Source organism: Dermacentor andersoni, chromosome 11 (assembly GCF_023375885.2).
Source record: "Dermacentor andersoni chromosome 11, qqDerAnde1_hic_scaffold, whole genome shotgun sequence".
NCBI classification, from domain to species: Eukaryota; Metazoa; Arthropoda; class Arachnida; order Ixodida; family Ixodidae; genus Dermacentor; species Dermacentor andersoni.
In genome coordinates, this window is record NC_092824.1 from 71,810,736 (window position 1) to 71,823,615 (window position 12,880).

Below are 12,880 nucleotides of genomic sequence, written 5' to 3' on the forward strand. Positions count from 1 at the left end.
TTTTTTTGGTTTCTGGTGTGACGTCACTTTGTTGCATACTCCATAAGGCGATGCTGTCGTGCCTTATAAATCCTAATATGCAGAAACATTGATTTTTTAGCGAGTTGGTATGGATCTATGGTGAAATTAGGGTAGCGCAACAAATAGGCAAGAACAATACACACCATTTGTGGGGTCTATTCTTCTTCATGATTGTTTGTCGCGCTGCCCTCCTTTCACCATAAATGGTTATGCACTTTCTACTCGAACAATGCCGGGGCCTTCACTTGTTTTCATGGCAGAGTGCTAAAGAATTGTGGTCTCATCGGGAAGTTCCTAAACTAAATTTAAGAACATAATTAACAGTAACATCAAGACAACATGAAGTGGACGAGGAAGAAAAATGGCTAGGTTGTCAACTGTACAATTGTATGCAATGCAAAACACTTGCTTGATGTTTGTGATAGTTGTGACCCTCTGTCGCACTAGGTTTGTTAGAGATGTAAGCATTGCTCCAGTTCCTGCTTAAACTGTAATAAATCTCCCTTAAATTGAAGCTTTTTTTGCCTGCCTCTTATGGGTTTCGCATGTCATCATCATGGTCTCTTATTCTCTGTTTGCTGTTCCGTGTTTTCGCAGATGTGAAACAGAATCAGAAGCTTGCTACTTGTAACAAAGCAGCGAGCTTCTGATTCTGTATCTGCTCCAGGAAACTAAAATAGAAAATGCTGTCAAATTCGGCCAGACTGTTTGGTGCAGGTACACATATGCGGAAGCTCAGCCCTTGTAGCTTTCCCTTTATTGTCACAGAAAGTCGTCTGCAAGCACAGAGCCCAAGACATTTCGTATAACTGGCTGTTGCCAGTAAAGTGCCACGCTCACTCTGTTTGCGCAGATGCTGCCCCCTACAATGGCAGCGCAGGCAGGCCTGTCCGGCGTGGCCGCCCTGCCAACGCCAGGCATGCTGCCGCAGGCGGCGCTGGCGACAGCAGCTGGCCAGGCGCTACCCCCAACAGCGAGCTTGGCGCCGCCTGCGTCTGTCAGTGCCCCGGGCCCTCAAGTGGCGAGCGGCGTTGCCGCCACGCCAGCTACGAGCGCTGCCGGCCAGCAGCCTCCGCAGCAGCAGCAGCTTGCAGGGTCAGAGCAGGTGAGCTTGGCGGTATTGGGCCCACTATAGTACTCGGTTTCACACTTTGCAGGCAATGTTGTGAAACCTAGGGAAGTGCAGTTTGACCCCACAGTGACAAAATCGGCGGGGGAAGCAGCAAAATGATTGCTTTCTTGGGAATTTCGTTGTTGCAAAATGAGATGGCACGGACAGGGAATGCGCTGCAAAACGAAGTTTTATTGTGAAAATTCCATTACCTTCCGGAGTCTTGCCTGAGGCTATGGAACCACATTGCCATCACCAACTGCGCCCTATGCGTGACTGATAATGTTCAGGGATACGATCACTTTGGCGATATTTCGTGTAACTCTGCACTGGGCATGTGGATGTCTGTGAGCTACAGCATTGATACGGTAACTCACCGGATTTCATGTAACTTATCACCGGATGCATTGGCGTTGATGGGTGACAGCGTTGATGTGATCACTTTTGTAAGATTCCAGACAGGTCGGCCTCTGCAAGCAACATCGTTGCTCCAGTATGCACTGCCACCTGTAGATGCCGATGTGTCCTGTGCCATAGTATGCAATTTCTCGTGAAAATTATCATATCCTCTAATGTGATTGACCTACGTCCGGTGACACCAAATCCACAATCGATGCCTGTTGGGTGGTACCACAACCAGCATTATTGAAGCTGGGAGATGCGCATTCTCAGATCTCGGTAACGACCAGAGGTGTGTCAGCCTACCTCAGTGAGACATGGATTTCTTGGTTTTTGCTTGACTTTGTTTTCTGCCGCAGGTCATGCATTGCACATGGTACGCAAAAAATTGTTGTCATATGTCATTAGGGGCTGACAGCAATGGGGGCTGTGCTCGCTGTGCCATTTGAAATAGGCAATGAAGATGACATCCATAATGTGCTTCTGGCGCTAGCAATCGCTTCCCGCACTTTGTCCTTTCTGTAATAAAAATGCCAGCAGCCTTGCCAACATGCTGCGACAATATTTTATAGAGTTTAAGTGGAGAGAATGCATTTGAGCACTTTTTGTACTCTGTTAGCGTTACATAGGTTCCGGCAAACTTTGTTGATGCAGGATTTAAATTTAGTGATGTTTCGTTGTTGAGAGATACGTAATACATTGAATTCTATGGGCGTTTGTTGGGGATATGAAAATATTTCCTAATCTTCTATTCCTTCCTGTCAATAATGTGAACATTATGAAAGACCCTCATATTGCACGAGAGAAGTGTGCTTTCATAGTCAGAGGTATTCTTTGTGGGGTCTTGCAGGAAGCCACAAGCCAAGACTCTGCCATCACTGGATCAGAGGCCGGCGGCGGTGGTGGCAGCAGTGGCAACGGCAACGGCGAAGAGGAGTCACAGTCGTCAGAGGTGCAAGCAAGCAACAGTGTCCAGGAAATGGACCCTCAGCTGGCACAGGGCCATGGTCCAAACATGGGCCCAGCCTCGCTGCCCGACGACAGTATTGGCGGTGGACTTCCTCCTCTGCAGCAGCAGCATCCGCAGGGGCCAATGTCGATGAACGCAGACAGCGTTCCACCACACATGATGTCCGATCAGATGCCACCGAGAGACATGAGGCCAGGTTGCAACAGTTTTATACCTTTGGGTGCCAGGTGTTTCAGGCGTTTTGGTACCACTGTGTGTTGGTGGTTTGTCGAAAGTGTAACGAATTCAATTTCTGTCAGTAATGCATCGGCATGTTTTAAATTCGAATGCTGCAATATACACTGGAATATAGGTCGGCCCCTGACTTTGACTTGTTCAGATGACGGATCACTATCTGCTAAAGAATGTTACAGTTGAACCCACTTATAACGATAGCGGTTTTAAAGATATATTGGTTATAACAATGAGATGCTACTGCACCATTGACTTTTGTATATTTTCCATGGTGAAATAACCAACTTACTACAATGCCCCAATGCTGCATTATCAGTTATAACGATAGTCTAGCTGCTGAGTGTCCGAACCGAAAGGTAGTGAAATGGGAAATCCACGAAAAAAAAAAAAATTCGAGCCACTGCACGATAGGCCGCTATTCCAACAGCTGCCTCGCGCTCATTTTCTAGCCATCGCTGCACGGCTCTCCCCCGTCGCCCTTCCACCCCTCCGAACATGAATGGGCTGTGCCCATAGCTCTAGGCTGCCCCACCCTCGGAAACACAAATGGACTGCGCCAACTGCGCCGCAAGCAGATTGTTCGCATGTTGCTCGATTGCTCCTCATCAAGTGCAGTATCGTGAACAGCTTAATTGCTTGCATTTGTTCTTGTTGGTTGTGTCGAAGTCGTTCCTGGTCACGCGGTTTCTCAACTTCACTTGGCTCACCACCGAAACAGAACATGGCTGATACACCTGTTCATCACCAGCAATGCACACCATTGCGGGTGAAAAGAAAGTGCACGGCTAAGATTTGGAAACTAAGTGCTTCTAACTGATGAGACGATCGTCGCGAACATACTTGCATCGGATAGCGACGGCGACGATGGCAGCGATGACGCGGTAGGGCAGGCTGTCTCAACGTTGTCCTCACAGGAGGCCTAGCATGATTCAGTCCCTCCAGGGCTTCGTTTTCGCGAGGAACCTTCCGCTGCGCTACGTGGAGCGCTCGGATGCCTTGGAAAAGGATGTCGGCAAGCTTCGCGTAAAGCATGCATCGCTGGCGGACATAGGCTTTTCTCGTGCAAGCCGGTGACAAGTACGTGGTGAGATGCTTGTGCGACCTCTCCTCAGTGTTTCTTCTGGATTTCTGAAGCTGACAGGCTGCTGCGGCAGCCTTCTCGCAATTATTAAAAGGCCCCTGTTGGGGCCACCAAAGTTTCGCCGCGGCGGTGCTCGCATATCGCTCGCCACCCGTGACACCTCTCTGCAGTCATAGCAGCGCCATTCTTTAACGCCGACAGCCGTGGCTTGTTACATGTGATCGGAGTGCCTAGGAAGCAGTTAAACGAGTGAACACAATCAGCAGCCGGGCGGAGGAAGGTGGTGGGGAGGGGCACTGGCCTCCCTACCTATATAGTTTTCTCATATCAGCTCTGCCATCCCCCTATTTTGATTTTTTCATGCAACCTGGTTATAACAATTATTGGTTATAACAATGGAATTTTCATGGCACTTGAATATTGTTATAAGTGGGTTCGACTGTACCGTATTTAGACGATTGTGAGTCGACTCGAATGTAAGTCGACCCCCCCATATCGCGTGACCGAAAAAAAAAAAAGTAAGAGAGCATATCAGAGGGCGCATTCGATAACGAAAATTTATTAGTAGCTGACATGGTCACTGGACTACTCGTCTTCACTAGTGCTGCCATCGTCATCGTTGCTGCGGTCCCACAGCGCGTTGTGGTCCAGCGAAATTTCAAATTTGGCAAACATCTTGCAGAACAGCAGCCCACGCCAAATGCACCCAACCACACGCAGCCGTCAGGGAGGTTCTTTTGACAGGTCCGGTTGGCGTAATTTCGCAGTCTTCTGCCGCCAGCCACTTGTTGTACTCACGGCGGAGCAGAACCTTAAAATTAAGGCGAAGGTCCGGGCTTGTTTCATGACCACGTCGCACTTCACTGGCAGGGACCGATCACGCATTTCAGCGACGTACGCCGCAAGCTTAGCCTACAGCTTTGGAAAGCGTCCAGACTTCGGCACGTGGGAAATTTCTCACTTGCCGTCACAAGTGAAAATTTCGCTTTGCTGCAGTCGCCACTCTCGCACCACCCGTTTAGAAACATCGAAATTGCGGCCCGCTGCGCAGTGATTTGTTTCTTCGGCGTAAAGGATGGCAGCTCTCTTGAACGCTGCTGTGAATGAGTCCCGAACGATTAGTGGGCCTGGAGCACTCATGACGACTGGGGAAGCAGAGAAGTAGCACGTAGCCGGCAGTCAAGTGGAACGCGTCTAGGCAATACGAATGCCTTTAAATAGAGAAAGAGAAACCCGCGAGCGGTGTCTGCTCTTCCATGAACTACCGATACTCCCCGCAAGCGCCGCCGCAAATGGGAACAGCGGCGCTTCCATCAGCTATCGACATCCCCCCCCATGAACGTTGCATGCGCTGTGAAACTCTAAAAAATGTTGAAAAACCCTTCCAAAAAGCGAAAAAACACGCGGGATAGCGAAAAGATACGGGTAGGGCCATAGAGCAAACATAAAATTGTAACTACATAGTAGCTCCCGTTGGTATCGCTTTTTTTTTTTGGCGGGGCCATGTTTTGGTTTCGATTGTAAGTCGACCCCCCAACTTCAGACTTTCAAATTTAAAAAAAGGGGTCGACTTACAATCGTGTAAATACGGTATATAATACGAGGGGCTACTTTAGCTATGTTTTTTTTTTGGGGGGGGGGGAGAAAGATCTTTACCTATATTCCCATTTATACAATATTTATTTGTGTTGTGTTGTCCAAGATATTACATAGTTTCTTTTAATCTGAAAATTCAAACAAATTGAGATATGCTAATGCTAATAATGATTTTAAAGCAGTTCTGACATGATGTTTTCAACTTTTCATTTTCTGCATTAAATGAAGGTCTAGAACCTCGCAACCCTAGAAAAATACTGGCAAGCTTCAGAGCACTGTAAATAATCCAATACAGTTGACACTCATTACGAGTGAGAACCCAGTGGGAAGGACCCCTTATATCTGAAGTCCATTCTGTTCAAAATTAGGGCCGCAATATGTTGTGAAATGGTGAAGTGCTCCTTCATGTCATACTTTTCTTTGTGCACACTTCTCTTTGCCATTCTTCCCTCAACAAACATCAAACATTGCCTTCATCCACATGGCATCACTGCGTCAATGTCTCGCAGCGAGCTCTTACATCAACTGCTTTTTTCATTCCCACACAGCTTGTGAATGGTGTAGTACAGTGAAATCTCTATAATTTGAAATCTCCCAATTTAATTGATGGATAATTCTAACTGCTCTGTATTCCTGGCAAAGCCCTATGTATTTGAATAGAGAGAAAACTCCCGCGAATTTGGACCCCTCCCTCCTTGTGCTTGCTTGATCACATTACTGTGCACTCACCTACACCCCTCTCCTAGTGCACGCTTGATCATCTCCGAAATTCGGCTCGCGAGACCATGGCACGTGTCAAGCTACCATCCTCCTCGGCTCACCCTCGCATGTTTTCCCTCACTCCTACAGCAAACGGTGTGCAAGGCACCATCTTATCGCACTTGAACTTTATACAGAACCTGCTGATGGAGGAAGGATAAAGACTTTTTCGATGTGAGCCCAGTGATGATGCTACACTGCGCAGTTGATTGGCACTCTTCTTAGTTTCAACTCTGCTTTATTCAAATAAATTTCTGGTCCCAAGAGAGTCCGATTTAACGAGATCCTAATGTACATAAACATTGCTTGACAATAAACGCTGCATGTGGGGTCAATAAAGACAGATTGAGAGAAATAAGCCTTGCATTTAGTTTTATAGCAATTGACTGCTTCACAGAGATTCCAAACGTGTGTGTTGGGTCTGCACAATTTTCTTATTGAAAAGGCGGCAGTGTCTGCTGCGGGAGCCTGCTGTTGCTATCGCAGTAAAGATTTTCAGAGCCAGAGGAATCGCTGAAGTCTGCTGATTCCTTGTTTTTCTTTTCGATGCAGGAGGCATGAACCATGGTTACGGAGGCCCTATGCACTATTCAGGTGGGGGTCCCATGGGAGGAGGTGGGGGTCCCATGGGAGTAGGCGGGGGTCCCATGGGAGGAGGTGGGGGTCCCATGGGAGGAGGCGGGGGTCCCATGGGAGGAGGTGGGCCTCCGTACATGGGCAACGGACCTCCACCGCCAATGTCGCATTTTGGGCCCCAGCCGCCGCCCCACTATGGCATGCCACCTGGCTACAACCACCCGCCACCACCTAGCTACATGCACCACGGAGGCCCTCCACATGGGCAGTACGGTGGCATGCCACCTCGAGGGATGCACAGTGAGTGCTTCCATTTGCGTCTTTGCTGTGCTGTGCATGCTGTTGAAGAGGTACTGGAGAGTTCTAGGTTGTCCGTAAATGGTTCGTAGTGTTTTCTGAATACTGGGTAGCGATGCCTAGTGACGCCAAGTGTAGCCAGAGAGCCCGCAAAGTTAATACTGCAATTCTCTACCATATTCTACTTATCTGCTGATGTAAAGCATTCGTAGCATAATGGGCATTAACATGTGGTCCTCCTATGATTTTCCTTTGATGCGAACATTTATGCAACACAAAAATGTTTCAAATGCATGGTAGTTGAACAAAGCGTCACGAGATGTCAGTACCAACCTTGCTACCGCGTCTATGGCTCCGGTAATCCGTAAGCAGCAAGATATTTACGGATAGGCTAAAACATTAATGTGACTCTATATTCCATTTCATATGAAGCATGCAATGCTTACGAGGCTATGCATGTAGTGCGGTCATAGAAGCCCCACTTCGCACGTTTCACAGTGCCATCATTTTCTATGTGCGGCGCTTTCTACAGATTAAACACATGGCATATACAACTTCTTAGTGTAAGGTTGCATAAGATCACTAATTATTTGTGCATCTTCATACTTCCAGTACGCGACATACTATGTTTTGGTCGTGAGCTCACGCAGTGCACTGTTACCGTTGGTCACAGAAACAAGTTGCTCTGCTTGTTCGGTTTTAAATACGTTCTGATCTGCAACGGCTTCCACGTGAAAAATATGTCATGTATTGGTGCATAAAATTACGAATTGCAATGTTATATCGAATTGCATGATGCATACACCTTATCTTTTTCATATGTGGTGCTATATTTTTGGTTGTGAATGCAAACATTGAGTGAAGTCTCCAGCCTTTATAGTGTTCCCTGCTATGTATGAAACGGACTATACAGTCAAACATTGATACAACAAACATGGATATAACGAATTGTTGGTTATGACAAGGTAAATCTAAAATTTGCCTGGCCATGCTTTATTTCAATGAGTTTTCTACTGCTATAAGGGAATGAAAAAATCGCAACCTCGGGCAAGTATTGTTACAGTGAACTGTATGTGTTTTTGCTCGCAGCTCGATATATGTAGTCTGGTAGCAAGAATGTTAAATACCCAGTGACAAACATGAAACGGCACATTCAGGACGCACATGCTCGTGTTGAACTGTGGCTTTTGGCTTTACTGGCTTGTAGCCTGCAGCCTACATGCCAACATGTTGATCCCACATCATCACAATGATCGCACGGTCGTGTGTTATCCATGGCACGAAGCTTGCTCTCATAATTTAAAGCTGTTCACATGCCACATATCGGCACGGCAGGTTGCCGAAGGGCCGTCATAATCGAAAGGAGTCCATTCGCAGACCCCTTGGAGGCTACACATATGCTTGCTTTTCTTTACATACACAGTCGAATTCGCGTTACAACAGGCCTTGATAATCCGACAAAAAATGTCTGTTTTATCCAAAGTCCGTAACATCCGAAACACCTCACTTCCGAAACTTTCGTCACGATGTCCAACAACTTTATTGCAAAGAGTGAGTGACGAACATCTAAAATAAAAAACGAACAAAAATGTCGCAGGTTCGACCCAATGGCAAAGCATCGATCGTGATAGCAAATTAAGCAAGATAAGCGCGGCAGCAGCAGTGAGCGAATTGGCCTTTGTGCCGTCTTTCTACTCAACGAGAACTAAACGTCGAAAGCACAGCACATACGAAGCTACCGGCACTGGGCGTACTTTGTCCACATCGCAGATCGTTTTCGAGATATGGTGGCCAAACTGTAAGCAGCAGCCGCCGGAGTAGATCCCCCCTCTCTCTCACCTCCCCAACCCTGTGCCTTGCGTGTGAAGCGCAAAAAAGGCGGCGCGTTTCCGCCCCGCCTTGTTCCCTCATGTGCGTGATATTGAACCGCAGTCGTCAGCTGAGCCTCGCAAGTCAGTTGTCAGCCTGAGTCGACATGGCAAAAGTATGTTTTGTATGCCCGATTTAAAAAAAAATAAAAAAGCTGCTAATTTCGTCAGCTGTAGTCAATAGTCTGTTGTAGGGCGGTCCATTAAAAGCAAACTTTGTTGCATTAATAAAATACGTAGAACAAACTAAGGCTGAAATATGGTTTGTTATATCCGAAAGTCTTGTATGCGGGTCCGTTGTAATGAATGTAGGCTGTGTATCCAATCAAATAAATTTTTTTTTTCTTGCTGATATCAGCCTGTGTGTTCTCAAGGAATAGAACGTCACCCAGTGTCTACATAACATTAGCCGTTACGAAGAAAGGGCTGGGGAATGTGGGCTGATCCTGAAAACGGGGGTGCAGTCTAACACACTGTCTCAAAGCGCGAGATGTCACGAGGAAAGAACACGAGAAACTGGCACATGATGCACCTGCCAGACTTCTCAAACAGGTAGACGGCTTCTCTTGTGCTTTGGCACAAGAGACGTATGCGTGCGATCATAGCCTAATGCTCAAAGCATTGGACTACTGCGCTCAAAGGCAGAGGTTTGATTCCACTGTGTCACACATTTCTTTTTTGTTACAGTAAAACCGCTTTAATTTGACCCCTGTTAATTTTTAAGAGCGGCTAATTCAGATCTATTCTCTGGTCCCGGCAGGCGTGTGAATCATTTAATGGTATTGGACTTTTCGTAATAGGGTTGTGTTTCACTGCGCACTGGTTAATTTAGACAACCCTTGGAGTGCGTCAAGTGTGGAGCGCCGCAAATGTGCAACGCAAAAGTCCAGCTGAGGCGAAGTAGCGCAGTCAGCATCGCCATTGTCATCAGCACAAACCATGGGCGAATGACAGGAACCACAGCATTGCGCTTATTTTTGCATTTGTAGCCTTTATTCTTGCATTTACTGCCACGCATGGCACCGTGCTCATCATGCGCCTTCGGAACTGTGTATTTGCCATGCATGGTTTCATCGACAGTGACCTTGGTTTTCGTCCGCAGAGACTGCGGCAAATAGTAGTATTGTTTTCACTTGACATACACAGCCTGCGGGCCTTCAGAAATAAATGCGAGGTCGCCGTCTGTGATCGTGTTAATGGCGATCATGGTTTTGTCTGCAGTGGTTGCGGCAAGCAGTAATTTTTGTTTTGGCTAAGTGCAATGTGCACGCAATGTTGAACACTGCGGAAGCTCTTGAAGATGTAGAGCGATTCTACTGCGGCCTGCATGCTGGCATCAAACCTACTGGCTACATTGTGATACTGTTGCCGGCCAGCTAACTAGTGAAAAAAATCATCGGGATGTGCACGCGGTGGTGAAAAGGCCCCACTGCGAAGGATGCCACGAGGCCTTTGCAGCTTCTGCGCTGCTTTTGTGCAAAATAGAAGCAGGATTTGCTGATTTATTGAGTAGATAAAAGCCTGATGTAGTGAGCATTTGTTTATTATTATCTTGATGCCCTCAATAATTTGTTGTTCGGTTATTTCAGCCATTTCTTTCAGTCCTGTGAAATCCAAATTTGTGAGGTTTTATTGTATATAGATGTCTTAAATGTGAGATAGGTACCCACCTGCCTACCTACTGCAGTGTGCTTGGAATGATGCAAAGAATGCTGTGCCTTAATAATTGTTTTAGGAGCAATATCTCCTCTGAGATGCGCCCTTGCTTGTAGTGTGAGCTAGATGTCTTAAATGCATGTGTGTTACTTCAATCGCTGAAAGTGCTTTTCATTCAAGAATGAGATCCGCCTGATTCCCACTTGAAATCTTGCAGGCTACGATCATATGAACAATGACATGCCCTACTACGACGACTACGACATGAGTAAGTGGATCCAATCTCTTTAATTTCTGGTAAATTAAGAAGAATCAGTAGACCAATGTGGGCAAGAAAATATAAATTAATGTAGACTCTGAAGTGTCCAGTCCTCTCCTTGTTTGTCTCTGTCTCTTGTTTACTTCAAGCTGTGCATGCTAGGCCCTTATATTCAGGCGCTGGTGCCTCTATTTGTTTGTTTTGATGCAAAAGCGTCAAATGGCTCATTCAGTGAAAAAGCCGGGGTCTGCCATCTGTAGCAACCTAAATTCCCATTCGTTGTGACGCCACATCACGAGCATGCCTTGTCGGAGCAGAGCAGGTGAAACGACACACAAACGTGTCAGATGTTGCATGAGGGCGTCACTACGACGCTATGGCATGCTTGCTCTCGGAAGCTTTCATTACCAGCGCATTCCTTGTCCACTCATGCTCTTGCTCGCATTTCTACTGCGTCTTGGTAAGGCCAAATCAAAACACAGCAAGCATCTCAACGCATTTGCTTGCCTGTGAGGAGTTCATAACTCGAACGACTGCTCAACGGTGGTCAATTGGACATTAATGCTTTTGCATTCACAACTCGTAAGAAGTGCTTAGGTGTCCTTGGATTTTGTTTTGTTTGTGGTTGGGCACAATACAAACAAAACAAGACAAATGATTAGAGGAACCATCGACTGAAAATAAGGGTCTAGCTTGTTGCAGCATATGCTACGTGCACAAGGAACCTGTACTTTCTTAACTCCTCAAGTGTTTTGGACGAGCAGAACTCGTCCTAGTCAAAGCATCCCCAAACTGTTTTGGACGAGCAGAGCTTGTCCTACCAGAATAGCTTCCCCTCTTGAGTGTTCAGGGCAAGAAGCGCTCGTCTACGGCTTAGATAGCGTGTCTCCCACCAAGCACTTACTTGATGATTTCAATTTCTCCTGCAACAGGAGTGCGGTTTTTGCGTGGATGTCCCATTCATTTTTTTTCGCGACCACGACAATGCCACTTGTGAGCCAATAGGAGCTTCGCTTGAAAAAATAAAACACTTAAGGGGTTAAAGAATATTATCACACTTAAGGTAATGATGAGGCTATTATATTTGCTCTCATGAAAGTTGTCATTTGTATTCTTATGCTGCTTCTGCATTTCATGGCATTACTTTTGTAATTTTCATCCCTTTTGGAAGTTCACCTATAAAAGTGGAAAAGTTCCATTAGTCATAGGCAATAACACCTTTTTTTTACAACTTGGCAGAATAGAAAGGTGTTTGGTGAAGCATAAGGGTTGTTCCTCTAGCGAGAAAGTTGTTTCATCTTTACAACTTCAGGAAAGTCTCCAGGCCTACTGTCAGTTTCATGTCCTCATACTTGTGCCTGTGGTTTTCTCACAAAAGATGCAAGATCCCGGCAGGACTATGGCAACTTCTACATCGACTCTGAGACCATGCCACCTCGTGGTGATGGCGGCCATCCCAATGCTGGTATTGAGATGGATACAGTTCTTACGTTTGCATGTCTGTGTGCATGTGTGTGTGTACTCTGTGCTTTTTTCTAATGCAGAACACTTTTTATTTAATAAACATATATCTAGATAGCTGCTATTTTCACAGCTAGGCTTATGTGGCTTGGCAAACATTAGCAGCAAGAAGAAAATTCAATAATTCGACAAATTGTGCAGCATGTGCTAAAAAAAACTTGTCAATTGTCATTAGATCACATGTTGCAGTTTTGAAATTTCAGCAAGAAAATTTTCAATGCTAAATGGACTGTTTACCTAAATTTACTAATTAATGTTTTAACTATTGTCTTAAGGCCACACGTTTCAAACAAGATCGGAAGGCGAGCAGTAGTGAAGTCACGTCAGCTTAGCTGAAATTCTAACCTTATCACCACTTTCAAGAACAAAACCTAGCCTTATAAGTGTTAGCCAGTGCCACTTCTATCAACTGCAGGCGTCATGTATGTGAGCTTAGGAGCAGGCAATTGGTCACTAAATCTACGTAATGCTACCACATGGCATCAAGTCTGCCAGAGTTGCGATCCTTGCTTTCGAATGAACAACAAGACTA

General features: G+C 46.1%; 1 protein-coding gene across 3 annotated transcripts in view; it reads left to right on the forward strand.

Moving 5' to 3' along the window:
- LOC126519805 (calcium homeostasis endoplasmic reticulum protein-like) overlaps positions 1 to 12,880 on the forward strand; it is a 51,745-nt gene that overhangs the window by 20,377 nt on the left and 18,488 nt on the right. For all 3 annotated transcript variants that reach the window (XM_055065422.2, XM_050169109.3, XM_055065423.2), the window contains exons 11-15: positions 875 to 1,126; positions 2,382 to 2,697; positions 6,724 to 7,047; positions 10,786 to 10,836; positions 12,206 to 12,292. In XM_055065422.2, coding sequence (XP_054921397.1) covers positions 875 to 1,126; positions 2,382 to 2,697; positions 6,724 to 7,047; positions 10,786 to 10,836; positions 12,206 to 12,292 — 1,030 coding nt within the window. The remainder of the gene's footprint in view (positions 1 to 874; positions 1,127 to 2,381; positions 2,698 to 6,723; positions 7,048 to 10,785; positions 10,837 to 12,205; positions 12,293 to 12,880) is intronic.